This window comes from Heteronotia binoei, chromosome 9 (assembly GCF_032191835.1).
Source record: "Heteronotia binoei isolate CCM8104 ecotype False Entrance Well chromosome 9, APGP_CSIRO_Hbin_v1, whole genome shotgun sequence".
Lineage (NCBI taxonomy): Eukaryota > Metazoa > Chordata > Lepidosauria > Squamata > Gekkonidae > Heteronotia > Heteronotia binoei.
The window spans coordinates 23288687-23316314 of record NC_083231.1 but is presented as its reverse complement, the minus strand read 5'-3'; the positions used below and the strand labels follow the sequence as shown (position 1 = coordinate 23316314).

General features: G+C 46.9%; 1 protein-coding gene across 1 annotated transcript in view; it reads left to right on the top strand.

The window, feature by feature from the left end:
• The window catches only part of LOC132577568 (phospholipid-transporting ATPase VD-like), a 66217-nt gene that overhangs the window by 29079 nt on the left and 9510 nt on the right, over nucleotides 1-27628 (top strand). The window contains exons 10-17 of the mRNA XM_060247359.1: nucleotides 6178-6284; nucleotides 7597-7723; nucleotides 8943-9127; nucleotides 14534-14837; nucleotides 16475-16551; nucleotides 19927-20052; nucleotides 21071-21271; nucleotides 23720-23800. Coding sequence (XP_060103342.1) covers nucleotides 6178-6284; nucleotides 7597-7723; nucleotides 8943-9127; nucleotides 14534-14837; nucleotides 16475-16551; nucleotides 19927-20052; nucleotides 21071-21271; nucleotides 23720-23800 — 1208 coding nt within the window. The remainder of the gene's footprint in view (nucleotides 1-6177; nucleotides 6285-7596; nucleotides 7724-8942; nucleotides 9128-14533; nucleotides 14838-16474; nucleotides 16552-19926; nucleotides 20053-21070; nucleotides 21272-23719; nucleotides 23801-27628) is intronic.

Here is a 27628-nt window from a genome sequence, read left to right as displayed (position 1 = left end):
CTCTCTCACATACACACACACACTTACTGGGTTTGGTTCCTCCACAACTTTACTTGCTCTGAAAACGAAAGTAAAACAAACAGAGGGTTTGTGCTCTGACGAAACTGCTGCTGACCCTTCCCCATAAAGCGCTTCCTGCTTCCTGCTCAACTTTAAAGGCACATGTTTTAAAAACAAACCTGTTTGCAGGTTTCTAAACCTGCAAACTCTAGAGGTACATGGTGACTCTGGGGGCAGGGCTTTCCCCTGCTGGCTGGGGGCGGGGGGAAGCCTGTTAAACCGGGGGATCCCCCGCTGGGACCTGGAGATTGGGAAGCCTACATCCTCCTCTGCTGTGGCTGGGCCCGTGGTGGTGTCAAGAGTGCCTCTTGCCATGGATGTATGTAGTTCTACTTTGTGACCTGTAGTTGCCTTCTTGCTACCGCTGCTATCACTATCTCTGTAGTAACCAACCGAAGCATATTTCTGCCTGGTCTCAGGCAGTCAAGGTCACAGGCCGGTCTCCTGATGATTATTTGTGCACCTGCAGGAGGGGGTATGAGGACCACTCTCTGGCGGGAGGGAAAGCTTGCTTGCCTGGCGCCATTATTTTCAAATGTATAATGGTTAAGATAAAGGCTATAGGTATAGGGCGAGAGCCCGCCATAATCAGTTTTCGCAAGAACCATCTTGCCCTATGGAAGTCAGTGTTTCAATAAAGTCTATTCACTGAATGGTCTGCTGTTGATAACTGAACTGCCGGGGACTTGACAGGTGGATGCCAGCATCCTCCTCCGCCACACCCAGGTGCACGCCGGCCACTGGCTTCCGCCACTGCCAGGCCCAGAGCAGGTGCCAGTGGTAACTGTGGCAGAGGGTCTGGAGTGGTGACCAGCAGCCACCACCAAGCTCAAGCTCTTCTGTAAGTTGCACAGGCAGCACAATTGCATTTGGGGGAGGGGGGATGTTAAACCCCCTGCATATTTTATTTTATTTTTTTATTTAAAGCTTCTTCTTTTTTTGCAAACTTGGAGAGTCTCCTAAGTTCTCGGGGAAATTTGCTTAGGGTTAGTGTAGTGCTGCTCCTTGGATTTAGGTACACGTCACACGTCACTAATAGGGGAGAGAGAGAGAGAGAGGCTGAATTCAGACTGTCTATTTGGGCCAACAAAGGAACTCCCCACAGCCAGATTTAAATTGTGCATTCAGATGCAAACATCTGGGTCCCACCTCACTCCCACCCTTGAGCCATCCTCCGCTGTTGCTCTGCCGCCTTAAAAAGCTACCGTTCGCTAAGTGGTAGCAAATCTCCGAGACGCTTCCCTGTCACCTCTCCTGGCTGTCTGAACAGCTGGAGAGAAGAAGAAAAAAGAGTTGCAGATTTAAACCTGCCCTTCTCTCTGAATCAGAGATTCAGAGCAGCTTACAATCTCCTATATCTTCTCCCCCCACAACAGACACCCTGTGAGGAAAGCGCTTCCCATGCGCTTGAACAGTCTGACTCTGTAGTGCACACAGCCCATCCCTCTCCCAGCAGCAGGGGGTGCACTGTCTGACCACCCCAGGGCGCCTCAGCTTTGCCGGCTTTTTTCTGAGCCAGGAGGCTGCCGCCCCAAGCTGCCAGTGTGAATGCAGCCAGCCAGAGAGAGAGGTTCTTTGCTTTGAGAACAGTGTTGCTTTCTTTCCTCATCCATTGGAAAGCAGATTATAAATCTTCAACTGCATGACTCATGATCAGATGGATGTGCATTTTCCTATCCCTATGAACAGTGGCAGGCTCAAAGATTTTTGTTTTCGTTTCCAAGCAGCATTTTTTTTCCCCATAGAGAAATGCAGACGCTTGCCAGGAGTGGTCTGTCCTTCATTAGGAAACAGGAGGTCTGGTATCTCTAAGGATATTTATTTTATTTTATTAACCAAATGTATATCCCACCCTCCCCTAGCGGGCTCAGTGCTCACTGAAATATAAGTGCTTGATCCAATCTGGCAAATAACTCAATGAATGTTACTAGCCCAGAACAGCGTTACTAGCCTTGGTGCCCATTCATATCTATAGTACAGGGGTAGCACAGTGTGGTGCTTGTGGGAATCATGGTGCCCGCCAAAAACTTTCTGGTGCCCAGGGCATTTTTGAGCAGGAAAGCACTGGAACATAGTTCCGGCCGGCTTGGCATCAGGGGTGTGTGGCCTAATATTCAAATGAGTTCCTGCTGGGCTTTTTCTACAAAAACACCCTGTGTGAAACAATGGTGACATCAGGGGGTGTGGCCTAATATGCAAATGAGTTCCTGCTGGACTTTTTTGAAGAAGAAGAAGAAGAAGAAGAAGAAGAAGAAGAAGAAGAAGAAGAAGAAGAAGAAGAAGAAGAAGAAGCAGCAGCCCTGCTGGTGCCCATCAAGTATTTTTAGAAATTGGGTGGGGCCAGGTATGGCTTTTGCTCAGCAAGCCTTTTGACTGGCTACTGGAGATTTGATTGGCTGTGCAGGTTTTTTTTAAAAAGTTGCTTCGGCAACAACTGCCATCACAATTAAAGGATTTGCATTGTGTGACTAAAGTTAAGCTGTGGCAGTCATTTTGAGGCTGGCTCCACCTCCTTCGGCTACCATTTTGTGGCAGCTATTTTGTTGCTCTGCCCACCATGCCATGTCAGAATTCCATATGTGCCCATGTGATAAATAACTAATCAGTGATAAATGAGAGGCCTAACAGGGATGACACTGCTCTTTTTCAGGTAGGGATGCCAGTCTCCAGGTGGGGTTTCCCCCCGATTTGGGGGGATCCTGCCATCCATCAGCCAACTGGCAGGCAGGGGGAAGCTCCACCCTCAACAGCAGCCACCCCTCTCACTCCCCTCCTGCTAGATTTAAAGGATCTCCCAGCTGATCTGCAGGAGCATGTGGCCTGCTGATCAGCTGGGGATCCCTTGAAATCTGACAGGAGGGGTGGGAGAGGGGTGGTTACCAGCCACACAGATGCAATCCATACAGCAAATTCACCACTTGAGATTCAGATGTGCGGGTCCCCACTCCTTTGGAGAGTGAGGGCACTGCCTGAATTCCAAGTGGCAAATATGGCACTTGGGATCAGGTACATCCCCAATGTGATGTTGTCACTTCTCAGTAATGTCATCACATTCGGGACATCTCTACCACCTCCAGGAACAACTCCCAAAGAGCCCCATTAAGGAGGAGGCAGGAACCTCAGTGGTAGAGGTAATCCTATTTTCAGGTGAGCAGCAATGTTAGTTTGTTATATAGCAAAATTGCATAGGAGTCTAATAGCACCTGAAAGACTAAGGCCAATTCCCCACTAGCCTTGTCCCAGGTCTCACGCTCCTTTTCCCCACTGCGCTTCTGCCTGATATTGCACACGCTGCCGCGGGGTTGCATCTTACCCCACATCTTTTCCAAGTTCCCTCCGCAGCTGTAGGATTCTCTGAAACCAGAATTTGAAGTCTCAGAGAGAACTTGGGGAGGATGGGATAGAAATCTAATTAAATAAATAAATAAAACTTGGGAAAGAGGCGGGGCAAGTCGCAGCTCTGCAGCAGCAGCAGCATGTGCAAAATTGGACTGAAACGCGGCGGGGAAAAAGGAGCACGAGACCAGGACAAGACTAGTGGGGAATCGGTCTTACAAAATGTATTTCAGTTGCCAGCTCTGACTCGCTAAAGCTCATGGTGAAATAGCATTCGTTAACCTTTAAGTTTTAGCAGACTCCTGTGTAACTCTTTTTCAGTTTGCAATAATCTCCCTGCCTAGTGGTGTATAGGGAATTCACGCTTGCTGTCCAAAATCCAAACTGCAACACTTTCTGCAATTATTGACAAGGAATGGGTGTCAAATACCCTCACACAGTTCTCATTAATTACTTTGGAGCTTATATGAGTGAGCTCTCTGACAGACTGCTCCATTGGCCCAGTCTATTGTCTCTCACCTCAGGCCCCTAGCTACATTAGGGGCATGGGGGGCACAGCCCCTCTGTTTAAACCCCACCTCCCTCTATAGGGCCCCTCCATTGGAGCCGCCCTCTAGGAACCCGACGCACTTTCTTTCCAAGAAGGGTCTGCCGAGCAGAGGTGGTGAAGCCGAGTTAAAAGGGGGGGGGACAGCGAGAGAGGGAGCAAGAGAGAGAGAAAACAACAGCGTGCCGAGGGGGGAAGTGAGAGAAAGATGGACAGCAAGAGAGAGCAAGGGGGAGAGTGAGAGCAACAACACCTGGAGGCTGCAAACACCACAGACATCTTGGGGCCCGCGTGAACAGGGGCTCCGTGCTACCACAGGCCCTTTCCCAAACTGTCCTCTGCCTCTGAGGTGTTGACGGCAAAAATCTGGAAAGGCAAGCGAGCTGAAGGAGGAAGTGGTTGCCTGTTGGGCTGAACAACTTGCATCCTAAAAGGGGGAGTGTTATATCCTTCCTGAAACCCTCAGCAATAAAGGAAAGTCTGCTCAGCACGGCATGACTGTTTGGTGGCTGTCACTCAGCACTGGTGGCTTAGCTAAAACGACAGCGACTTTGCCAAGGACTGAAACACGCCATGATATCTTGCTCCTCCCTGCTATAATAGCACGTTCCAACCCGACCTTCTTAGAGGGCTGAGAGCGGTAACAAATGTTACTGCCTGAGCAGAGGGGAAGACCGAGAGGGTCACTACGAGCCTAAACCCCGCCCATCAATGGTCCATGCTACTTCTGTAAGCGCTGACTGTTCCGCGGACTGCCAAGCGATTCATGGGGGAAAGCATCATTTTTCAGTACAAGGATTTTAGCTGCCTGCCATAGCAGACTGAAAATTAGTCACTTGTGATCGTTCAATGTAACTGGTTTTGTAGGAGCGCAGCAAATGTGCATACTAGGTGTGACAAGGTTGGGGGGGGGCTTCTTCCCTGTTAGCATTCCCCCCGTTCCCCCCCCCCCACGGTCGGACTCTGGCCTGCTGCAGGCTGCTCAGGCAGGCATGGGCTTTCTCTTGAGTAGTAGGGGGAAGTGCTCCTCGCCTGGGGGCAGGTGGAGGTCAAAAGCAGAACTGGGAAGAAGCAGCCAAGCCCTGCGGCCCCCTCACCAACTTGTTTTCACCTGGGCCCCTCCACCCAAAATTTTTTGGCTACAGGCCTGTCTCACCTTCTTCTATATGCATGTAGGTAATCTACAAAGGCTCTACTCCCACTTCTCCTACAGTCAAACATCAGTTTTTCTTCTGTAGCAACAAGGTTGAAGGAAGTCCCTCCCTGGAGGAGGGTTCTCTTCCTCCTTCCATGTGAGCCTTTTGTTAAATCAGTTTCATTGCAGAGGCTTTTGGAATTAAGGGATGACTGTTTTGTTGCTGGTTTGGGGTTTATACATTCCATTTCCCCCCCTCTACTTTCTGTTATTTAGTTGGTCAATTGTTGCTGGTTGTCTGACTTTTATCATAGTTTTTCAAGCCACTTTGAGGTCTCAATCGGTCAAAAAGTAGGATACATTATAAAAAAAAGAATATTGGAGTTTAGGGCTGCCAAGCCACTGGGCTGGGCGGGGGTTCTCCCACCCTAGAGGTTCCCAACCCACCAGCCCACATTGGGCCAGCGGGGGGGAACCTCCCCCGATGTCGCCGGCATGATGACATCACCCGGAAGTGACATCATTGCACCGGCGATGCTACATGCCGGCTGCTCTAGGCATTTCCGGGAAAACTCTATGGTTTTCCCGTACACTCTAACAATTTGGGAGGAAAAACTCTATGGTACAATAGGTACCATAGAGTTTCCCCTCCCAAATTGCTAGAGCATCCAGGAAAACCATAGAGTTTTCCCAGAAACGCCTAGAGCGGCTGTCGCGCGGCATCGCCGGCACAATGATGTCACTTATGGGTGACGTCATCACATCCCCCGCCAGAGGCCGAGGGGACTTGGCAACCCTATTGGAGTTTAAATAATGACCACTAAAATCTGACACTGGAAGCGTGCTTTCTCTTGCAAAGCCTCATCCTTGATCTTCTCCATATTCATCTCTTGACAGGGCCCAAAGCATACTGAGTCAGTAGACAATAAGTATTTTTGTTTTAAATTAGAAAAACACTTACATTGATATCTTCTAAGACCTTTAACTTCTGGGGATTTAGAAGGGTTAATTCTGTTTAGGATTAATTGATCTAGTTTGCAAAGGCTATTAATACAATTGGTGTATTACGTATGTATTTGCTTCTTCCTTTAATCTTCAGGTATTAGCACACTTGATATGCGAAAGCAGAGAATTAAGGAGAAAACACAGAGACACATAGATGAATATGCCCGAAAAGGCTTGCGTACTCTTTGTATCGCTTCAAAGGTAAGATAACAGTAGAAAGCTGAGAAAACTCTTATTTTATGCTTGTCGGGATAATGCAGTCTTTGTGTTAGGCAGGTGTCCTTTCCCAAGCTGAAAATCTAATTCAGAGATGCTGGTGAGCAACCATGGCACAATCTCTGCAGCACTACCCCATCTGGAAGCAGCTCCTATCCAGAGAACACATGGAGAATCCATTCACTGCAGTGGGAAGGCAGTTCTACATTTCATGTATTTACGTTATATATAGTCTTCCTTTTTCACTTGGACTCAAGGCAGATAACATAGAGTGAGTCAATACAACCAACAGATGGGCATTCAATAAACAATGCAATAGGACTAAGGTTGTAGAACCAACCAGAAGTCTAAAAACAGAAGCAAAGCGTAAGTACTAACATGACACATTAAATGATGCAAAATTCCATAGTAGAATCCTAGTTTCAACAAGCTGTACATCGGAATATAAACCACAGTCCCTAACCATTTTTCTAAGGGACTTTGTGAATTTTTTAACACAGTGCAAGTCTATTGCCTGTGTAGAGAAGCCCTCTCGAATAATGCAGTTTTGTATAATGTACAATGAGAGTGAGATGCTGGAAAGTTAAACTGAGCTCCGCTCCATTGAATCACATTACACCACAGACAAAGTTGCAAGGAAAACATGGAATGGATTTTCCATTAAGGTCTCTGTGCCTAGAGTGAGGACAGGAGGGGGAGGGGGGAGAAAAGAGCCCCATAGGCCTGATTAAAGGCCTGGGCAGGCCAGTTTGGCCTGTGGGCCAGACACCCCTGCTATAAGAGATACTACACCTCCATTTTTAAGTTACCTTTAGGGCTCAGTATTTCCACCCATATCACTTCTATTGGAGGGTTCATTCTCACAATGTTTTCTAACCTATTTGACCATATGCCTTCTTTGATATACAATGCAACATCTCCCCCATCATGTCCTTCCCAGTCCTGCCTCTAGAACGTATACCCAGGGATGACTGTATCCCATTGACTTCTCCAACTCCACCAAGTTTCTGAAACACCCACTATATCTAAATTGTTATTAAGCACTCCCCTATCTTAGCTCTGGAGGCTTGTAGCATCGCTATATGAATCTTGAAATTTTCAATTGCTTTTCTAACTCCCATTTTTTGGAGAAATAATTCCTGGCTGAGTATAAACAGCATTTAATTTTACTGTCATGATGTTTAAACAACTTATACAATACTGGATTGACTGACTGATGAGAATCATTGGTTTGCCATTTCTCAGACATTTTAATTTGTATTGTTTTGACACGTCCATACGTTTACCGATTCTGCAGGTAATGAGCGACTTGGAGTATGAGGAGTGGTTAAAGGAGCACCACAGAGCTGAAAGTGACATAGATTCAAGGGAGGAACTGCTCCTGGAGTCCGCCTTGAGGCTTGAGAACAATTTAACTTTGCTCGGTGAGTTGGAAAACAATGTTTTCTACTAAATACTTCAAAATATAGATTCAGATCTAATCAAAGTGTACATCAGTCGAGTCACAGGTCTGATTCAAGTTTTGCTTTTGACAGCAACGATATCTTTTTCTGATGGAGGGAGGAGCAAAAAATAATTTGAAACAGAATAGTTCACAGCTCACTCAGTCCCTTCAATATTATCACTCCTTCGCTATACGGCTTTTCTTCATGGAAACCCTATAACTCCCAGCATAGCCTTCTGGCTGGGCAAAGTGAACCCCTTCCTTCCTTTATCACCAGTGAAATCAGCCCTGGCACATGGGGTTCTGACACCCGAGGCAGAACCCCAATGCATGCCCCCCCACCCCCCGGGAGAAAACTTATAGTGCACGTGCAAAGCACACAGGCTGCATGATGATGTCACTCCGGACACTCGACATGTCCCCTGCCCAGTGCTCTCCGAATTTGGAGGGCACTAGGGAGGGGAAGTGCCGTTCTTTCTCAGCTCTGAGGGATCGGGCGGGGGGCGGGGAGCTGCTCTGATCCCTTAAAGCTGAGAAAGCTTCCACCATCCAAAGTGAGTGAGTTCCTTCTCTCTAATAGGGTCCCATTTCAGGGTTCCAGCTGGTTATGAACCACTTTGAACCTGAACACGTTGCACAGAATTCTCACCTTCCTTTTTCCACCAGGTTTCTTCCAGAAGAGACAGACTGAATAACAGGGATGATAAATGTTTCATGTTCTTTTGCAGCTGCTCTGTTTTCAGCTGGAGACATTACTGCAGCGCCTTGACAAATCAAACCAAGATACAACAAATGTATTTTCAGATACTGCAAAATCAGCCCTGATCCTTATGGTCCCCCACCCCCCACAATTCACACACATACACAACTTCTTTTCACAAGCTCTTCATGAAAAAAAAAATCCATACACAAAATCTGTTCCTTTGGCAGGTCTGTTTGGATTGTGGTAGACCACATCAATACATGCGAAATGCAAAAAGGCTCCCTCCTAGCGATCAAACCATTTCAGAAATCTTAGGGATCCAACCCACTTGCGGGGTTTTGTACCATGACGTGAGATTTCAAAGTTTGTCATATTTTACATAGGACAAACGTCACTTTTTTTCAGTTCTACATAATTGTTGCCTGCAGCTAGCATTCTAATGAATTTGTTTTCTCTCTCTTAACATTGCACTTAATCCACGTGATTGGTGTTCCAGGGGCTACTGGGATTGAAGATCGCTTGCAAGAGGGTGTTCCAGACACTATAGCGTCCCTCAGAAGAGCTGGGATCACCATCTGGATGCTGACGGGTGATAAACACGAGACTGCGGTGAACGTGGCCCACGCCTGTAGATTGCTGGAACCATTTGACAGGCTCTTCACTCTCAAGGCTGTCAATCAGGTGAAAATGATGGGGCTGCTGTAGAAGAAGAAGAAGTTTTTGAATTTATATCCCGCCCTATACTCTGAATCTCAGGTCTCAGAGCGGTCACAATCTCCTCTACCTCCCCCTGCCCCACAACAACACCCTGTGAGGTAGGTGGGGCTAAGAGTGCTTTTACAGCAGCTGCCCTTTCAAGGACAGCTTCTATGAAAGCTATGGCTGACCCAAGGCCATCTCAGCAGGTGCAAGTGGAGGAGTGGGGAATCAAACCCGGTTCGCCCAGATAAGAGTCCGTGCTCTTAACCACTGCACCAAACCTTTCCTCTGTGGAGTCCAGTGCACTGCTGCAACACAGTCCTTTTTATTGAAGTATTCATATCTCACTTTGCTCCCTGGAGGAAGCCAACGTGGCTAACTGAAGCAACAAAGAAGTACTGCAATCGGAGCCCTCTGCTCACGACCTGAGTTCAGTCCCGGCGAAAGCTGGGCTCAGGTAGCCGGCTCCAGGTTGACTCAGCCTTCCATCCTTCCGAGGTTGGTAAAATGAGTATCCAGCTTGCTGGGGGGAAAGTGTAGAGGACTGGGGAAGGAAATGGCAAACCACCCCGTAAAAAAGTCTGCCATGAAAACGTTGTGAAAGCAACGTCACCCCAGAGTCGGAAACAACTGGTGCTTGCACAGGGAACTACCTTAACCTGTAATAAAGAGACAGAAAAAGAAAATATCTTGGGCTGGTTGAGACTTTGTTAAATAGTGAGTTTGATGCAGTTCAACACAGGTTATGCTTTATTGCTGCTACATACTAACAAGACAAGATGGCGGGGCCAAGGCCCCGCTTATAAACATGCAAACGAAACACCCCCCCGGAATCCCATGCCAAATCACAGCAGTCAAATTTCACACCAAAACATTGGCTTCTGTTCAGAGTTCAAATCCATCCAGGGGCCCAGAGGAAATGCTCACAGCCGCACAAAGCAATACGTTCAGTACATAACAGACTTCATAGCTGGCTCATCCAAGGGACAGAGGCTAGGCACCAAAGGGCCAAGAGCAGTATGGGAGAAGGCAACATGAACGGCTTATTCTTGTCATCACCTCACTGATCCATGCAGCCACTAGCTGGGTCCAAGGGAGCCCCCAGAAACTCCCCTCCCCGTCATAGTTTGCTGACACCCTACTAACTCTGCATTCAATAGATCATTCATTAGTTCATTCACAAGCTGAGAACAATGGAACTACCCTACCCACCCAGGCTGAATATGGACGTAGGATTCTAATTTTCTGCCCCTTTCTCCCCAGTTCTAATCAAGCTAATTACAATGCACGTTGTTACCTCTGCATCATGAGCTGCTTCTTTGCCAGACCCCTCCCACTTTCTGACTGGGATAGAAGCACTCGGAGACCTCCTGACTCAGATCTCATGAAGGGAGCTTTGACTCTTGAAATTGTAGACTCCAAAAACCTTGTTGGTTCTGTAAGGTGCTACTGGACTCGAATCTACCGCACACCAACATGGCTACCCTCTGAAACTATCTACATTTTAGTCGGCACTCGTAAAATGCCTCTGAAAAGTGAGACAGTAAATGATGCTGGCCATACAGATTAGGAGGCTTATGTCTTGGAAATTAGAACAAATGTCACTTTTGTATGTTGCTCTTTGTCATTTCCTGCAGCCCAGCTTGATTAGCACTAATGTGCTAGGAATTATCTCATTAAAATGGCATTATGTGGAGTATTGCAGAAAATTAACCTATTTATGCCTTTCTGGTGGAGAAAAATCTTTTCTCCCTCTCTTTGAAACTATCTGGGCTGTTGGTAAAGAAAACAGCATTCAAAAGGAAGCCAGTTCCTTTTTACGTGGTCGTTATGCCCTCTAGTGGATATACTGATATTATATGATTCTGTTTCAAATTTGTTTTGGGAGATGCTGTTCCATGCAAGACTTATGCTTTTGTGCTAAACCATACCATAACTGTTAAAGGTGACTTCAAGAAGTTGAGATGAAAACATACAGTGTGAGAAAGAGTAAAAAAGTTACTCTAAATTAGTAGGGAAAAGAGTTGTGCAGATACTGAAGATGATAACTGCAGGTTTCCCAGATGTGTCACTGGTAAATTTAGACTAACACATTCGGGGGAAAAAAATCACCTATCATATATCTATTCATTCATTCATTTATTCAGTTTATATCCCGCCCCTTTCCCTGCCAAGCAATAAAATCAGCATTACGACAATTTTAAAATTCACATATTACAATTTAAAACCTTATGATCGGTCTCATGGTACCCCCAATAGTCCATCACAAGTAGATAACGAGGGAGGCAGCCAGTACAGGGAGACTAATCCTGGCCCAACAATAAAGAGGGAGGCCAGCTGATCTCTTTAACCATCGCCGTCCTCAACCACATCCCCGGTGGAATATCTCAGTCTTACAAGCCCTGTGAAACTGAACCAAGTCCCGCAGGGCCCAAGCCTCACTAGAAAGAGAGTTCCACCAGGTTGGGGCCAGAGCTGAAAAGGTCCTGGTCAAAGACAGCCGGATCACTCTGGGAGCCAGGGATTACCAGTAGGGTTTTACCAGATGAGCATTATGCTCTCTGAAGCTTGTATACAGAGAGGCAGTCCCAGAGATGAGATCGTCCCAGGCTTTTCATATAATAGGGGAGGGACGGTGGCTCAGTGGTAGAGCATCTGCTTGGTAAGCAGAAGGTCCCAGGTTCAGTCCCCGGCATCTCCAAAAAAGGGTCCAGGCAAAAAGGTGTGAAAAAACCTCAGCTTGAGACCCTGGAGAGGCGCTGCCAGTCTGAGAAGACAATACTGACTTTGATGGACCAAGGGTCTGATTCAGTATAAGGCAGCTTCATATGTTCATATGTTCAATGCTACTTGTCTATCTATAGGCCCCGGAGGTATATTCCCTGGAGGTCGCTTCGTTCGACTGACTGTCCCCAGCCCAAGAGATGCCCGTCCTGCCTCTACCAGGGCCAGGTCCTTCTCGGTCCTGGCCCCAACCTGGTGGAATCAGCTCCCTATGGAGATCCAGGCCCTACCTGGCTTGCTAGCCTTTCGTGGGGACTGTAAAACGGAGCTGTTCCGCCAGGTCTTCGGGTGAGGCGGTGGGCATCTATTCATTAGATCGATTGGCCTCCCCTACTGTACTATCCTATTGCGCTGATTTGCTGTATTGTCCTGCTACACCATCTTATTATATTTTCCTACTAGACCATTCTTTTGTACCGAAGATTGTAATTGTTTTTTTTATTATCATGTTGTTGTGATTGTACTGTGATTTTATTATTTATGTTGTACTCTGCTCTGAGCCCCTACAGGGGAATGGGCAGAATAATAATAATAATAATATTTCTAGGGTGAGACATGGGCACTATGCCTTACTGTGAAACGAGACTACTACTGGTAGTAACCTACCACCAGACTACTACTGGTGCCCACAACAGTCCCATGCATTCACTGAATGCACAAGGAGGGAGAGCGGGAGCAAGGGTACTGGTCATTTGCAGGAGCGACTGTTCTCTCTCCTTGCATGCTTAGTGGGTTTGCCATGTGCACCAGGTTTAGGATACAAGCTCCCGTCCAGCTCCTAATCATCTAAATCCTGGCACCATGTGAGAGCAGTCCCAAGCAGGTCTATTCAGTGGAGCTTACTCTCGGACATGTTTTCTTAGAATGGCTCCGTGCGTGATTTTATGCTAATCCTTTTTATTTAGTGGAATTAAGCAAGAGAAACTCCTGGTGTATCGCGCCTTTTACTGGCAGTTGAGGTTGGTTGGTTTTCCCATCATGTAGAAAATAGCACCTCTGTACAGGCTAGCCCAGTCTTGGAAGCTAAGCGGGGATGGCCGTGGTTAGTGTTTGGATGAGAGTCCACCAAGGAAGCCCAGGGTCATGATGCAGAGGCAGGCAATGGCAAACCGCCCCGAACATCTTTAGAAGAAGAAGGTGGTGGTGGTGGTGATGATATTAGATTTATATCCTGCCCTCCACTCAGAAGGAGCCCTGTGGTGCAGAGTGGTAAAGCTGTAGTACTGCAGTCTGAGCTCTCTGCTCACGACCTGAGTTCGATCCCAGCAGAAGCTGGTTTCAGGTAGCCGGCTCAGGTTGACTCAGCCTTCCATCCTTCCGAGGTCGGTAAAATGAGTACCCAGCTTGCTGGGGGGAAAGTGTAGATGACTGGAGAAGGCAATGGCAAACCACCCCGTAAAAAGTCTGCCGTGAAAACGTTGTGAAAGCAACATCACCCCAGAGTCAAAAACGACTGGTGCTTGCACAGGGGACTACCTCCACTCAGAGCAGCTCACAATCTCCTTTATCTTCCTCCCCCACAACAGACACCCCGTGAGGTGGGCGGGGCTGAGAGGACTCTAACAGCAGCTGCCCTTTCAAGGACAACCTCTGCGAGAGCTATGGCTGACTCAAGGCCATTCTAGCAGGTGCAAGTGGAGGAGTGGGGAATCGAACCCAGTTCTCCCAGATAAGAGTCCATGCACTTAACCACTACACGAAATTGGCTCTTTGCTTTGAAAACCCTATGAGAGCGCCATAAATCAGCTGCGATTTGATGGCAAAAAACCAAACAGTATTTCATACTAGCATCTCACATGAATCAAATTTTTAAAAGAAAAATATTTCCAGAGTCTCTTTTAAGCCTGGATTTGAGATGCGGCTGTGGGGTCTCCTTCTCTTAAGCTCAAACCAAGCGTGTAGCTCATTGCCTGAAAATTTGATAAAGTAGTGTTACAGAAGTCTCTATTATGATGACTTCCCCCATTACGATGACATCAAATATTTTGTAGCTCATTCTCTCCCCACCTCCCTTTGAATCTACATCTATGCCGAGAATGTATTTAACCATTCCCTAGTTCTGGTTAAAGAGCCCCGCGGTGCAGAGCAGAAAAGCTGCAGTACTGCAGTCTGACCTCTCTGCTCACGACCTGAGTTCGATCCCAGTGGAAGCTAGTTTCAGGTAGCCGGCCCAAGGCTGACTCAGCCTTCCATCCTTCCGAGGTCGGTAAAATGAGTACCCAGCTTGCTGGGGGGGAAGTGCAGATGACTGAGGAAGGCAATGGCAAACCACCCCGTAAAAAGTCTGCCGTGAATACATTGTGAAAGCAACGTCACCCCAGAGTTGGAAACAACTGGTGCTTGCACAGGGGACTACCTTTACCTTTTTTTTAGTTCTGGTTAAAGGACACCCATAACATATTGTTTACACAGGGCAAACCATAAAATTCATCCAGTGTGTTTTTTTCCCCCTTTTAAGGGGGAAATACGGAGTTATAATGCTCAACTAACTCCCCCCCCCCCTACTCACTCTTTCAGCCTCAGGTCAGTGTACGCTGTTGCCAAGCCATCTTTTACACTGTACCAAAAGCAAGATTGAATTGTTATCTCGCTTTTCCCATCCAGGACTCCTGCGAACAGCTGATAGACAGCATCTTAGCAGAAATGTGGATCCATCCCCAAGGAAGCTCCACTGCAGACCTTTTCAACATCTCCAGAGCTTCGGATGGCAACATCCCCCAGCTCAGCACTGGCCTAATTATAGATGGACCAACCTTAGCCTTTGCTTTGCGCAAAACTGCGCGCCACAGATTCCTGCTACTCACGACACAGGTACGAGCTGTCATCTGCTGCAGAGCAACACCCCTACAAAAGAGCCACGTGGTGAAGCTGGTGAGAAAGGAGCTCAGAGCGATGACTCTGGCTATAGGTGAGCTGCTTGTCTCGTTGGAGTGCATAAACCCTGTCTTTTGATAACTGGAAAACTGACTTATAGTCCTAGGGGCACTTAGGTTAACTGTGAGCTGCGTAGGTAGCTAATAAGTAGTAATGCTCATAATGATGATGATGTTTGTCCCAGTTAGTGCGGGTTATGAATGCTTTGATGTGCATCGACCTGGTGTTTTATATGTGGGCGACCTTGCTCAAGTGAAGCAAATGGAGAAATTTGCTCATGAAGAACCTTCATGTATATGACAATACATTCTGGTCTCTGGATCGGAACAGCTGGCAGTCCCAGGGTGTTCTCATGTGCTACGCGGAAGCAACACGAGAGGGATCATTTCCTCTTTCCAAATTGTCATGGAACTATGTAAAGAGGGAAGGATCCAGGATGCCTATCTGTTCCCTTCCTCAGTCGGCATATGCACAGCCGGAACTGGGAGCCACATTCTAGCTGTCCACGAGGGGAGAAACCCTGAAACTGGTACTGCCTGAAAGCACCCTGCCTCAAGCGACACTTTCTCCTGGTCTCTTTGCATCTCAACAGCTGGCAACATCAGGAACACTTGCTAGTATACATATCCCATCCCTGCATGTTCTGGCCCCCACTGGCGTAGGGGAGGCATTACCAGTAGTAACAACACCAGAGAGCTGGACAAAGGCTGTAGGAGCACAGGTCCCCAGGGCCTGCCTAAACCAGAGATGAGCTACAGATCAGGTGAAGCCAGTGTTCTGATCTATAAGAACTGCAGATTCTTTGTGATTTCAAGCCACCTTGGAGATCAGTTGCTCAGGCAGTCTTTTTGAGCAGATCAACGGAAAGAAGACTGTATACAGTCAAAGTACTAATGACCTATCATGCAGGCGTGTTCTAAGGACAAGCAAGATAAAAACCACACAGCCCTTTGCCTATTAGAAGTGAGCATCCCCTTACACCTGGAAGAAAAGAAGGCCCACTTGACCCTTCCAGTGCATTTTGCTTGTAAAGAAGCAATGTATAACTCGTTTATTAGAGTTTGAGATCTCTTTACTCCGGGGGAAATGGCAACGAAGAAGTACAATATGGAGTAAAGAAATGTTGGGCAGGAACAAAGGTTAAGCGCTGCTTTAAATCTGCCACTTCTTTGTTTGAAATCAGTATTGATTCAGCCATGTTGGTCAAAAGCAGCAGAACAAAGTTGGAGTCCGACAAAGTTTTATGCTGCCCATGAACTTTCATGTGCATGCACACAAATAAAGAGGAGGACGTGTGCATGTTCACAAAAGCTTATACCCAGAATAAAACCTTGTTGGCCTTAAAGGCTCCACTGGGCTCAAACTTTGCTCTGAAATCAATATTGTTTTCCTTTTAAGAAAGACAGTGGAGTTCTGTTACATCTACTGAACACAACATGTAGCTAGACCCTTCACAGCCATAGGGCTGTCTCCTCCATTTTTCATTAGTGATACATCCTACTCCTTCCACATTCTGAGCTGCCAAGCTACCACTCTGCAAAATGCAGGATATGCTTGCAACCTATGTGTTCGTAAACCTGGATGCTCTGATTACAAGAAACTTTTCAGTATTCTCTGTGTACAATGCTCCAAAGACTTTTTTCATGTGAATTTCCCTCTCTTTCTGAGAAGGTGATGGTGCCAATGATGTTAGCATGATCCAAGTTGCTGATGTGGGAATTGGAATTTCTGGCCAAGAAGGCATGCAGGTAGGAAAGACTGACAGAGCCATAAAAAGAAGCAATGTTGCTTTTTGATCCGTTTCACTAGGAACCATGAAGCCCAGTATATTTGTTCATGGGATCAAGGGTTGTGTATCTGAAAGCTTGAAACTTCAGTATCCTGTGCCAAAAGGCCCCCAAGTTCACACAACAGCATTTTATTTAAAATCCTTCACCTTTTCAGGGTACACAGAAGTTACCCTCTTTAACCCTCAGAAACAACCCTGTAATCTAGGCTAGGCTGAGAGAATGTGGGTAGTTCACGAGGACACAATATCATGCTCTGGGGTGCTGGCAAGCAACGAGGCTCAGTCCCAGGCAGGGTAGGAGCTGAATAGAGGCAGAGCAAGTCTCCAAATGCAGGGTCTCAAGCCAGTTCGAGGTCAGGGCCAATTCAGAACAGAAACCGGGTAAGGACAATGTCCACAAACACTAACCAGAAGCTGGGTCGCTCAAGGCAGGAGTCCAGAAGCCAAGGATCAGGTTTCAAAGCAAGTCAGAGTGCTAGCAGTCGCAAAGTTAGACACGTTGCTCTCACGAAGGAATCCGCCCAGAGCAGGGAGCTTAATAGCTTGCTGCAGCTGCTTCCAATTAGTGAGCAACCGGGTTTCTGTTAGAACTCAGGGCTCAGGGAACGCCTCGCTTTTGCCCTCACTTTATGACATCTGAGGACCCAATCCTGGCAAAGTTTCTCTTGCAGATGAGTCATTTGTGGGGGTGAGTCGGGGGGGCTCTGTGCTTGTGGCTGCGCCACTGAAGGGAATAAGGGCAGCTGCAGACAACTCAGGTTCTTCTGAGGGACCAGCTGCTGTGCTGTCAGAGCTGCTAGCTCTGCAGCCGGCAACTCCCCTTCAGCATCACCCATGACACACAATGCGCTTCATTCAAGCAGGGATTTGAATCCCCATCTCCTGGTCTTAAGACACCAACCACAGAGCCATACTTAGCTATTGAGTTAGAAGTGCCCTGGAAGCCATATAGGGTACAGCTCTGTATTATTTCATATATCTGATACCAAATGTATGGTTTTTAAAATCTGCACAATGAGACCAGGCATGGAAAGCTTAGATTAGATGGGGGCAGCTTCAATGGAACAGAGGTGGGGTGAGCAAAAGCTCCACCAGACGGGGCACGCAAGAGGGAAGGAAGCAGGGGCTAAGAACGTTGTGGGATTTCCTCTCCCCTAAAAATCTTTTCAAGCCCCCCTCTTATCAGGCTCTAAATTCCTAAGAATTTACATAGACTACATAGTAGAACACAGATGTCAAATGTGTGGCCGAGGGCCAAATCAGGCCCAGAGGGCGCCTATCAGGCTCATGAGCAACTCACTGTCATCTGCTTCCTTCTCTCTCTCTCTCTCTCGCTCTGTGTCTTCCTTCTGCATGGCAGCTTGCCTTGCAAGGCTTGCTCAATCGCACAGTAGCTACAGAGCAAAGACTCTGGCCGTTTTCCCACTGACCTTACTCTGGAGCGACGTCCCTCTTCACCGCGCAGCGCCTGCGCAGATTTCCCACCAACTGCTGCGCACAACCAGGAAGAGCCGCAGCTTTTGCGTCGCAGATGTAAACTGGGTTTTAGCGGTTTACATCTGCGACGCAAAAGCCACGGCACTTCCTGGTTGTGCGCAGCAGTTGGTGGGAAATCCGCACAGACGCTGCGCGGTGAAGAGGGACGTCGCTCCGGAGTAAGGTCAGTGGGAAAACGGCCTCTGTTTTCTCCATTGGCTCACCAGCACATGAAGTAGCTTAAGTACAAAAGCTCGCAATGTCCAGCTGTAAAGTACTGGGTTCGTAGACGTTCAACAGCAATCATACTTTATCAGCAACCACACAACAAGACTACATGGCGGGTCCAGGTCCCCGCTTATATTTATGCATCTGGAACAACCCTTCCCAAGTCCAGTCCAATCCTGAATGGTTAAAGTTCGCGCCACAGTTCTTAATAGGCGGTCAGTAAAGTCCCTAGTCAGGTGACCTGCGGTCTCCCGCAGTACCAGCCATTCCATATTTCCCCCTGGGTCTTAGGTTCAAAGCACTGAACATGAGATTTCTGTAATCAATGTCAATAAATCAGAAGTAGGTTTGCAACTTAAAGACACACACCTGAACAGCATACTCAGGACTGCTACAACACAGACACCGTCTCCAGATTTTGATGCAATAATTCAGAGGAAGAGGTGCCAGCTATCACAAACTTAAATAAAGTATTGCAAGAGTGCTAATCTTTTAAGCAAAATTTTAAGTTTTTTTTTTTTAAATCTCTGATTGTGTATGTCTGTGTCCTTTATAAAGTTTATATTTCCACTATTCGGCATTACATTTTATGACACGCATGGCCCAGCCTGACAAGGTCTCATTTATGTGAGATCTGGCCCTCATAACAAATGAGTTTGACACCCCTGAATTAGAAGAATGTAACCTGAGATCAAATTTCCAAGAATCTGTGTGCCTGAGAACAGCTTCATGAAGCATCTCCGCTTAATAGCCTCTGGATATTCTCTGCTTCCTTGAAGAATGCATGTTGTCTTTAGGCACCTTTCCCACTAATACCAGTCATTGGCTCATTGGAGCACTGTTATGTCTGGACAGTAATCAGAAGGTTACCACAATTTCCATAATCTCTGAGGCACCAAAATGGCTGGAATTCATGAGTGTGAATGCAGCACGCTATCATGGTTTTGTGAATGGATCATTCCCATGAATAGAAAAACTGACCAAGGGTAAATACTTAGAGGTTCTTGGTTGGAAATTAATAACTCAATGGATGATCAAGTACGTGATGGTTGTAACGATTGTTAACTGAGAGGAGCGTTGAAGGGAAGAAGAGAGCGTGAGGAAGAGACAGAGATAATGAAGAATATGATGTTGAGGCAGAAAAATACAGGGGGTTGGGTTAACTGGTAATTACTTCTTTACCTACTGATCCAGTGATTAGTGGGGTTTAATGACTAAGGGAAAGAGGAGAGAGGATTGAGCTCTAATGGGTTATGGGGAGGGACCGTGACTCAGTGGTAGAGCATCTGCTTGGTAAGCAGAAGGTCCCAGGTTCAATCCCTGGCATCTCCAAAAAAGGATCCAGGCAAATAGGTGTGAAAAACCTCAGCTTGAGACCCTGGAGAGCTGCTGCCAGTCTGAGTAGACAATACTGACTTTGACGGACTGAAGGTATGATTCAGTATAAGGCAGCTTCATATGTCCATATATGTCCAATGGGTTATTTTGGTTTGAGAAGTCAGCTGGCAGAGGTTGTGTTAAATAAGGGGACTGGTTCAGGCAAGATAAATGCTAGTGTAACCACTACACAGTTGTTGTTGCCCTTTCTGTGGCAGCTGCAGCCTTTCATTCCCTTTATGCTTGTTTTCAGGCTGTGATGGCAAGTGATTTTGCAGTTTCTCAGTTCAAACACCTCAACAAACTGCTGCTTGTTCACGGTCACTGGTGTTACTATCGACTGGCCAACATGGTCCTTTATTTCTTCTACAAGAATTTGGTACGTTGCTAACAGGAACAGCGTGGACTGTGGACCCAGGGAACTGCCGCTTAATGTTCATGAGCAGGAATGGGGGACTAGCAGGCTCAGAATCCAGACTCTGACAGCAGAAATTGCTTCTGCCCATCTGTCTGGGGTTGAGGGTCACTGCTCCAGAGGCATTTAATAATCAATTAAAAATTGCTTGTGCAGAAATGCATTAAGAAGGGATCGTGACAATCTGGGGTTTTTTTGTAAGAAACCTCAGCATGCCAAAGGAACCTTTTCTGTAACTTTTGGTTGGGGAAGTATGTCTGAGACAAGCTGACAATTTCTAATCACAGCTCTTAAAAGTGTAAACACCCACAGGTTTATGTGGGAGTACCAGGGAAGTGGGATTTGAACCGTCAGTTCTAGCTGAACTGCAGCTCACTGGCTTTCCACTGGCTCATGCTGAGTTGAGCAACCATTTGAGTTTGGATGGCTTATAATATGGGTTTAAGCTGCAGGTATTTGATGAAGGAGGGAGGGGGAAGCAGGGTAAATGGGCTTTATGATCTTATGTATGTTTTTTTTTTATTGTAAGCCACCTTGAGCCACAAAGAAAAAGCAAAATATAAATGTTTTTGAAATAACATAAGCAGCCCCTTCACTTCTGTTCTAAGGTTTGGGGGAGGAACTATTTAAAAAAAAATGCTGACGTATTCAAAACGTGTTTAATCTTATGGACTGCTGTCTGGAACCTTTATCCCTTTGTTTGCTCCTCTTTCTCCTCTCCAGTTGGGGAGGGATGGTGGCTCAGTGGTAGAGCATCTGCTTGGGAAGCAGAAGGTCCCAGGTTAAATCCCTGGCATCTCCAACTAAAAAGGGTCCAGGCAAATAGGTGTGAAAAACCTCAGCTTGAGACCCTGGAGAGTTGCTGCCAGTCTGAGAAGACAATACTGACTTTGATGGACCAAGGGTCTGATTCAATAGAAGGCAGCTTCATATGTTCAGTTTATCCCTTTTCCCCTTTCATTGTCCCCTTTTATCTTAATAGGCATATGTATGCATCCTGTACTGGTACCAGTTCTACAATGGGTTTTCAGGAATAGCCATGAGTGACCAGTGGAGTCTGATTTTTTTCAACCTTCTCTTCACATCGGTGCCACCCATCATTTACGGTGCTTTGGACAAAGATGTATCTGCAGACACCCTACTCCGCCTGCCAGAACTTTACAAGGCTGGTCAGAGATCTGAGGTACTCTGAGTTGGTCCAGGTGCCTGACTCCCTTGTTATTGTGCTGCCTGTTCCTCCTCAGTTGGACCTGACTGGTCCCCCCACACACATACCCCCTTCTTCAAATCCTGTGGTCTGCATGTGGAAATGAAAGGCAGTATCTTCCTAGGCCTCCGGCCAGTTACCATAGGTGACCTTAAGAGAGTAACTGTAGGTTATACATGAGGCCACCGTGTGAGAGCCAGTTTGGTGTCGTGGTTAAGTGTGTGGACTCTTATCTGGGAAAACCGGGTTTGATTCTCCACTCCTCCACTTGCAGCTGCTGGAATGGCTTTGGGTCAGCCCTAGCTCTGACAGAGGTTGTCCTTGAAAGGGCAGCTGCTGTGAGAGCTCTCTCAGCCCCACCCACCTCACAGGGTGTCTGTTGTGGGGGGGGGACGATAAAGGAGATTGTGAGCCGCTCTGAGACTCTGAGATTCAGAGTGGAGGGCGGGATATAAATCCAATATAAATCTAATATAATGTTATCACTAGCTCCCCTGTGGACTGCCGTTGCTTATTTAAGTTTCATACAGAAGGAAGCTTTGGCAGAGACATGGGCCTCATTGTACACTGAGTAAAAGTCAGCCTGGAGCTATCCAGCAGGCCACCCGACTAAATACATTAGTCCTATTCATACGAGAGGCTCTCCTGGCCCCAAAGATCAGTGGCACTGAATGTGCCAGTCTGGCATGGGACATTGGGGAGGGGTTGGCGATATGGCTGGTGTACTGTCCACCTAACGCACCAGCCAGTGCCTTACCATCCCTGATGGAGGCTGTAGCAGGCTGGGCATTGGAGTACCCAAGGCTAGTGATCCTGGGTGACTTCAATGTCCATGCTGACGACGCGACCTCCAGCCAGGCGATGGACCTAGTGTCATCCATGGCAACACTGGGACTCTCCCAATTTGTTACATCACCACCAGGCGGGGCACATGTTAGACTTGATCTTTGCGGCAGGGGTTTTGGTGAACGATATTATTGTGGAAGCAGTGCCATGGTTGGACTACCTTGCCCTTGTTGTGGATGTCCCACCCCAAGCCTGTTTAGGCGGTGAGCATATTTTGGCTCGCCCACAGAGCCTGATGGACCCAGAGCGGTTCTAGATGGTTCTACGGAATCCCTGGCCCCCTGGCGATTCTCTCGATGACCTGGTTGAGTCCTGGCATGGCTGGCTTTCCAGAACCATCGATGAGATCGCACCTCGGCGCCTTTGGAGCGCTCGTATTAAGCTGGCACCATGGTATACCCGGAATTGCGGCAGCTGAAATGAGGGCTCAGATGGCTAGAGAGGCAATGGCGGCGTACTCGAGACAAAGTGACTAGAACATCTTATAGGGAGTTTATAAGATCCTATGAGATGGCAGTCAAAGCCACAAAGAAAATTTACTTTGCGGCCAAGATTGAGTCTGCAAATTCATGCCTGGCACAATTGTTTAAGACAATTCGGACTCTTACAACACTACCACAAGGAAGGCCAAATGCTAGGAAATTGGAGATAGACTGTGAGGCTTTCGTGGAATTTTTTGCAGATAAAATCTCCTCTCTCTGTCGCGACCTCCCCACCACATTGGAGACAGTATGTGAACTCAAGGCCCCGTGCCTGTCTTCTGGACCAGCTCTAGATTAATTCGACATGCTCAGTCTGGAGGAAGTTGACAGAATCCTCTTCACTATATGCCTAAGAACTTGTGATCTGGACCCTTGCCCTTCCTGGTTAATTAAAGCTTGCCAGAGGGAGCATAGATGCCCACTCCCTGCCACTCCTGGCTGAAAAAAACACACAGGCCTCTTTGCCACCCAGGCCTCTCGGGGAAATCTCCCCAAAAGAACATATTGCAAGGCACAGGAAAGCTCATAGCTTGAAGAACACTTCATAGGTCTAAAGTGCCAATGGATGCCAGCTTTTCTCTCAAACACTGGGAAGGGGGGAGAAGGAAGGAGAGGCAGCCCAGCTCCTCTCTGCACAGCACAGAGATAGGGGAAGGAAGGAAGTCAAACAGAGCTCAGACTTTGCAGCCTGTGTCAGTCTTCAGGGCTAGCTTTTCTCTGCACAACAGAGGGATAGGGGAAGGAAGGAAGCCAAATGGAGCTCAGGCTTTGCAGCCTGCATCTGTCTTCAAGGCTAGCTTTTCTCTGCACAACAGAGAGATGGGGGAAGGAAGGAAGCAGAGGTCATGCTTTGCTGGAGGCGGGGTTAGCTTTGGCTTTTCTTATGACCTGGTAGTGAGGCTTTTGTGGCCCGGTAACGGGTCACGACCCTGCAGATAGGAAACACTGCTGTACAGGACTTCTGAGCATAACTTTTGGAAGCTCAATAGCCTCAGCCGCATCAGAAGATGTCATTCCAACCTCCCCCTCCCCCCAAAAAATTACTGTGTATCTGCCTGAAGCCAAGGATGTGTTTTCTCCCATGTTTCTTTTTCAGCCTTATATATCTTCAGCCTTCTTCATCAACCTGTTAGATGCCATTTATCAAAGCCTGGCTTGCTTTTTCATCTGTTACATGGTAAGTTTTGGGAAAGTACATTGCTGCTGTCTTGTGCTCTTCCAACCTTGTTCTAAATATCAAACATAGCCAATTTTGCCTGGATGGCCCAGGCTATCTTGATCTTGCTGGGGGTCAGGAGCTAACCAGTGTCGGCCCTGAATAGCATTTGGTTGGGAGACCTCCAGGGAACAGCAGGGTCAAGATGCGGAGGCAGGCAATGGCAAACCACGCCTGAATGTCTCTTGCTCAAAAGCCCTACTGGGTCACCATAAGTCTGCTGTGAATTGATGGCAAAAAATGGCTGTTGAATCAGCAAAGGTTAGAGCAGGGGTAGCCAAACTGGCTTAACATAAGAGCCACGTAGAATAAATGTTTGAGAGCCGGAAGAGAGGAAGGAAGGTGGTAAGAAAGGTGGAAAGAAAGCAGATAGATGAGAGAGGGAGGGAGAGGTGGAAAGAAAGCAACTTTAAATGCATTCTCCAAGACACCAGCTAGCTTGGCTTGGATAAGAGATTTAAAAGATAAATGCCTTTTCTAAGCTGTCTGATGGGACACTGGGGGCTTCGAGAGCCACATAATATGTGTGAAAGAGCCACGTGTGGCTCTTGAGCCACAGTTTGGCTACCCCTGGGTTAGAGTCTCTTGTATAAGGGAGGTCACCTTAAAGCAGAGGAAGATGCCAACATTAGTGGAAAAGGTTCAACCCCACATTAGTAGGTATTCCGGTCAGAATTGCAAAAAACTCTAAAACCCTAAAATTGATAAAACTAACATACATTAGGAACATTCACGAAATATAAAATTATTTTAACAAATTGCTTAAAACCATTTAAAAGTTGGCAAAACCATACATTAATTTATAAGCAAAGCTAATAGGTGACAAAACAAAGAGTCACAACAGAAGCGATGGTAACACCTCTTTACATGGGCTTATTATAACGCAGTTTCCAGCAAGGGAGGCCGGATGACTGGGGTCCACCACCTCAACCAAAGGCCTAGCGGAATAGCTCCATTTTACAGGCTCTGCAAAACTGTATTAGGCCTTTCAGGGCCTTGACCTCAGGCAGGAGCAAGTCCCACCAGGCAGGGGCTAGGTGGAGAAGGCCCTGGCCCTGGTCAAGTCTAAGCAGATGTCTTTTGGGCTGAGGCAGCCAGCAGATCTTGGTCAAACACCAAAAGGACAGGGCTTTTTTGGTAGAAAAAGCCCAGCAGGAACTCATCTGCACATTTGGCTACACCTCTGACATCACCATTGTTTCACACAGGGCTTTGTTGTAGAAAAAGCCCAGCAGGAGCTCATTTGCATATCAGGCCACACCCCTGACATCAAGCCAGCCAGAACTGCATTCCTGCTAAAAAAAAAAAAAAAAAGCCCTGCATACAGATATGGTGGAAGAGACAATGCTGACAGCCTACGTGTATAATAAAGTCTCTGACAATGAAACTTACAAAAATCTCAAAACCCACAATGAAAATACCTCAAATTCATAAGAACCATCCAGTATAAAGCCACTGAAAACAAAACAGTTTAGAGGAAGGAGTAATCCAAAGATATCTACAAAGTAAGTTTTTAAAATGGAACCTGTCCCTGTTAAGCAGATATCCTCCATTCCAATCTACATGTGGTTCTGCTCTTCTCTTGGATATTATTCCAATATTTCAGTTAAATGTCCAAGAGTTGTAGCTCAGTTTATGAGCAGAACTGATTTTCTACTGCATTTCACAGGTACTTTGTTAAAGCTTTGCAAAAAACAGGAAAACACTTCACAAAGAACATTCAGCAATCTGTAACCATCCCCATGGTAACAGTTCTCATAGTGAGAATGTTGGTCAACAGAGCCAAGGCTCTCCAAGGGACATAATTTAAATTTTAATTTAATTTTTTAATTTATACCCCACCCTATCCCGCAAGCAAGCTCAGGGTGGCTTATAACATTAAAAAACTTTACAGCAGCATTAAACAAACCATATCCAGACTAATAGTAACGTAATTACAGGATTATCGAAATAGATCAAAAACCATGATCCATAACATTGGCAACAAGTCATAAAACCAGATACAGGCTGGTAGTATTCAGCATAACTTGAACACTTAGGTAGTAAAGTGCTGGGGAAAGTGATGACTTCAGGGGACACCTGCTGGATCAATTAAAAGCTTGGCGGAAGAGCTCCGTTTTACAGGCCCTGCGAAACTGGGTCCCACAGGGCTCAGATCTCCCGTGGGAGCTCACTCCACCAGATAAGGGCCCAGACATAGGGGGAGAGACTAGGCTTCCCAATTCCCCAGTCCCAGCAGGGGAAAAACAGGTTGCTTACTGATGATCTTTGAGTGGTCATCTGTGCAGTCACATGGGCTTTGCGCCTAGCAACGATCCCTACCTCAGAGTCTCCAATAGCATCTTTTTGGTGCACTTTCCAGTCCACTCTGGGGAGCAGATATTGACTGCACATGCCTGGAATGAGAGGAAGGCACTCCTCCCACTCAGTTTCTTCCTAACCGCCACTCAGACAACATCTACCTTTCTGCATTCCTTTTCCTCAGCTCGTCTTCTTTACTCCTTCATGGTATCATTCTAAATTTCTCCTTTTCGCTTTTCTTGTCGTTCTCTCTTTAATACTTCATCCAAAAGAAAGAAAGAAAGGCCCTCATTCTGTGCTTTTCTTTCTATCTTCTCTTCCTCCACTCTCCTCTCCCGTCCAGAGCAAATGGAAGGGAAAATTACTTGTAAGAAGTGCCAAAGGTGCGGGGTCAAAATTCTGACAACCAACAGCCATTCTTACTGTCTCTTTTGTTTGGGTGAAGCCCACCAAGTGGACTCCTGTTCTCACTGCGCCAGTTTTGGCAAACAAGTGCATAAAAACAGGGCCGCCAGACTCCAATGTTTCCTTCTGGAAAAGTCTCTCTCTGGCATGTCTGCCTCTTGTGCTTCGCTGCCTCCCGTCTCTGGAGTGGGAGATTTGACTACATCAGCTGCTCCTCAAACTCAAGTTTCAAAACAGTGTAACATCAACAAGGGCTCTTCTCACCACTCCAAGACTGGATGAAAATCCTCCAAAAAATCTCGCCACCACTCCGACTCTTCAATAGTGGCTCCGAAGAAACCTTGTGACTTCCCCAGTTCGAAGACTTTGCAACCTCCTACCTCGAAATCAACTTTGACAGCTATGGTATCTAAGCCAACTACTATGCCTCCAATCCTTGTTATCTCCTCATCTTCAACACAGTTCATCCTACCATCTGAACTCTCAACTCCGACTGACGTAATCTCCAATATGCCTCAGCTCGTTCGAAACACTCTCTTGGATGCCAGTCAGATCCCATCGAGATCTCCTTCAGTACATAGTGCTTTGCCTTCAGACATACTTGAGCCTGACCCTCTCATGAATCCTAACTTGCAACAGCGAGTCCATCAAAGAAAACTCCTGATCTGGACTCATTTAAATCTCCTGGGTTCTCTTTATACCGGGAGTCTTCTACTCAGGTGTCCCATCACTCTCGACATTCCCGTTCTCTGGTTCGGCATGATTGAGACATCTCTACTCAAGTATACCTTCCACATCACTGCTCTCACTCCGCTCTCACTTCCACATCGCCGCTTGACGGGATTGTCATTGTCATGGTCACTATGACTTCTCTCTCTCCAGATCTCCATCTCCACAAGATCAACAGTATTATCGCCATTTTCCCAGTTCTCCTTCCTATGATGACTATAGGCTCTCTTGGTACAGGGAGTTCGATCCTACTCTCTAGCCTTCTCGAGGTCGTCGCCTCTCTCTGGCTCATCATGTCCCTACTTTCAGCTTCAACCACTGCTGCTGATACAGTGGCTCATGTTGTTCCTTCAC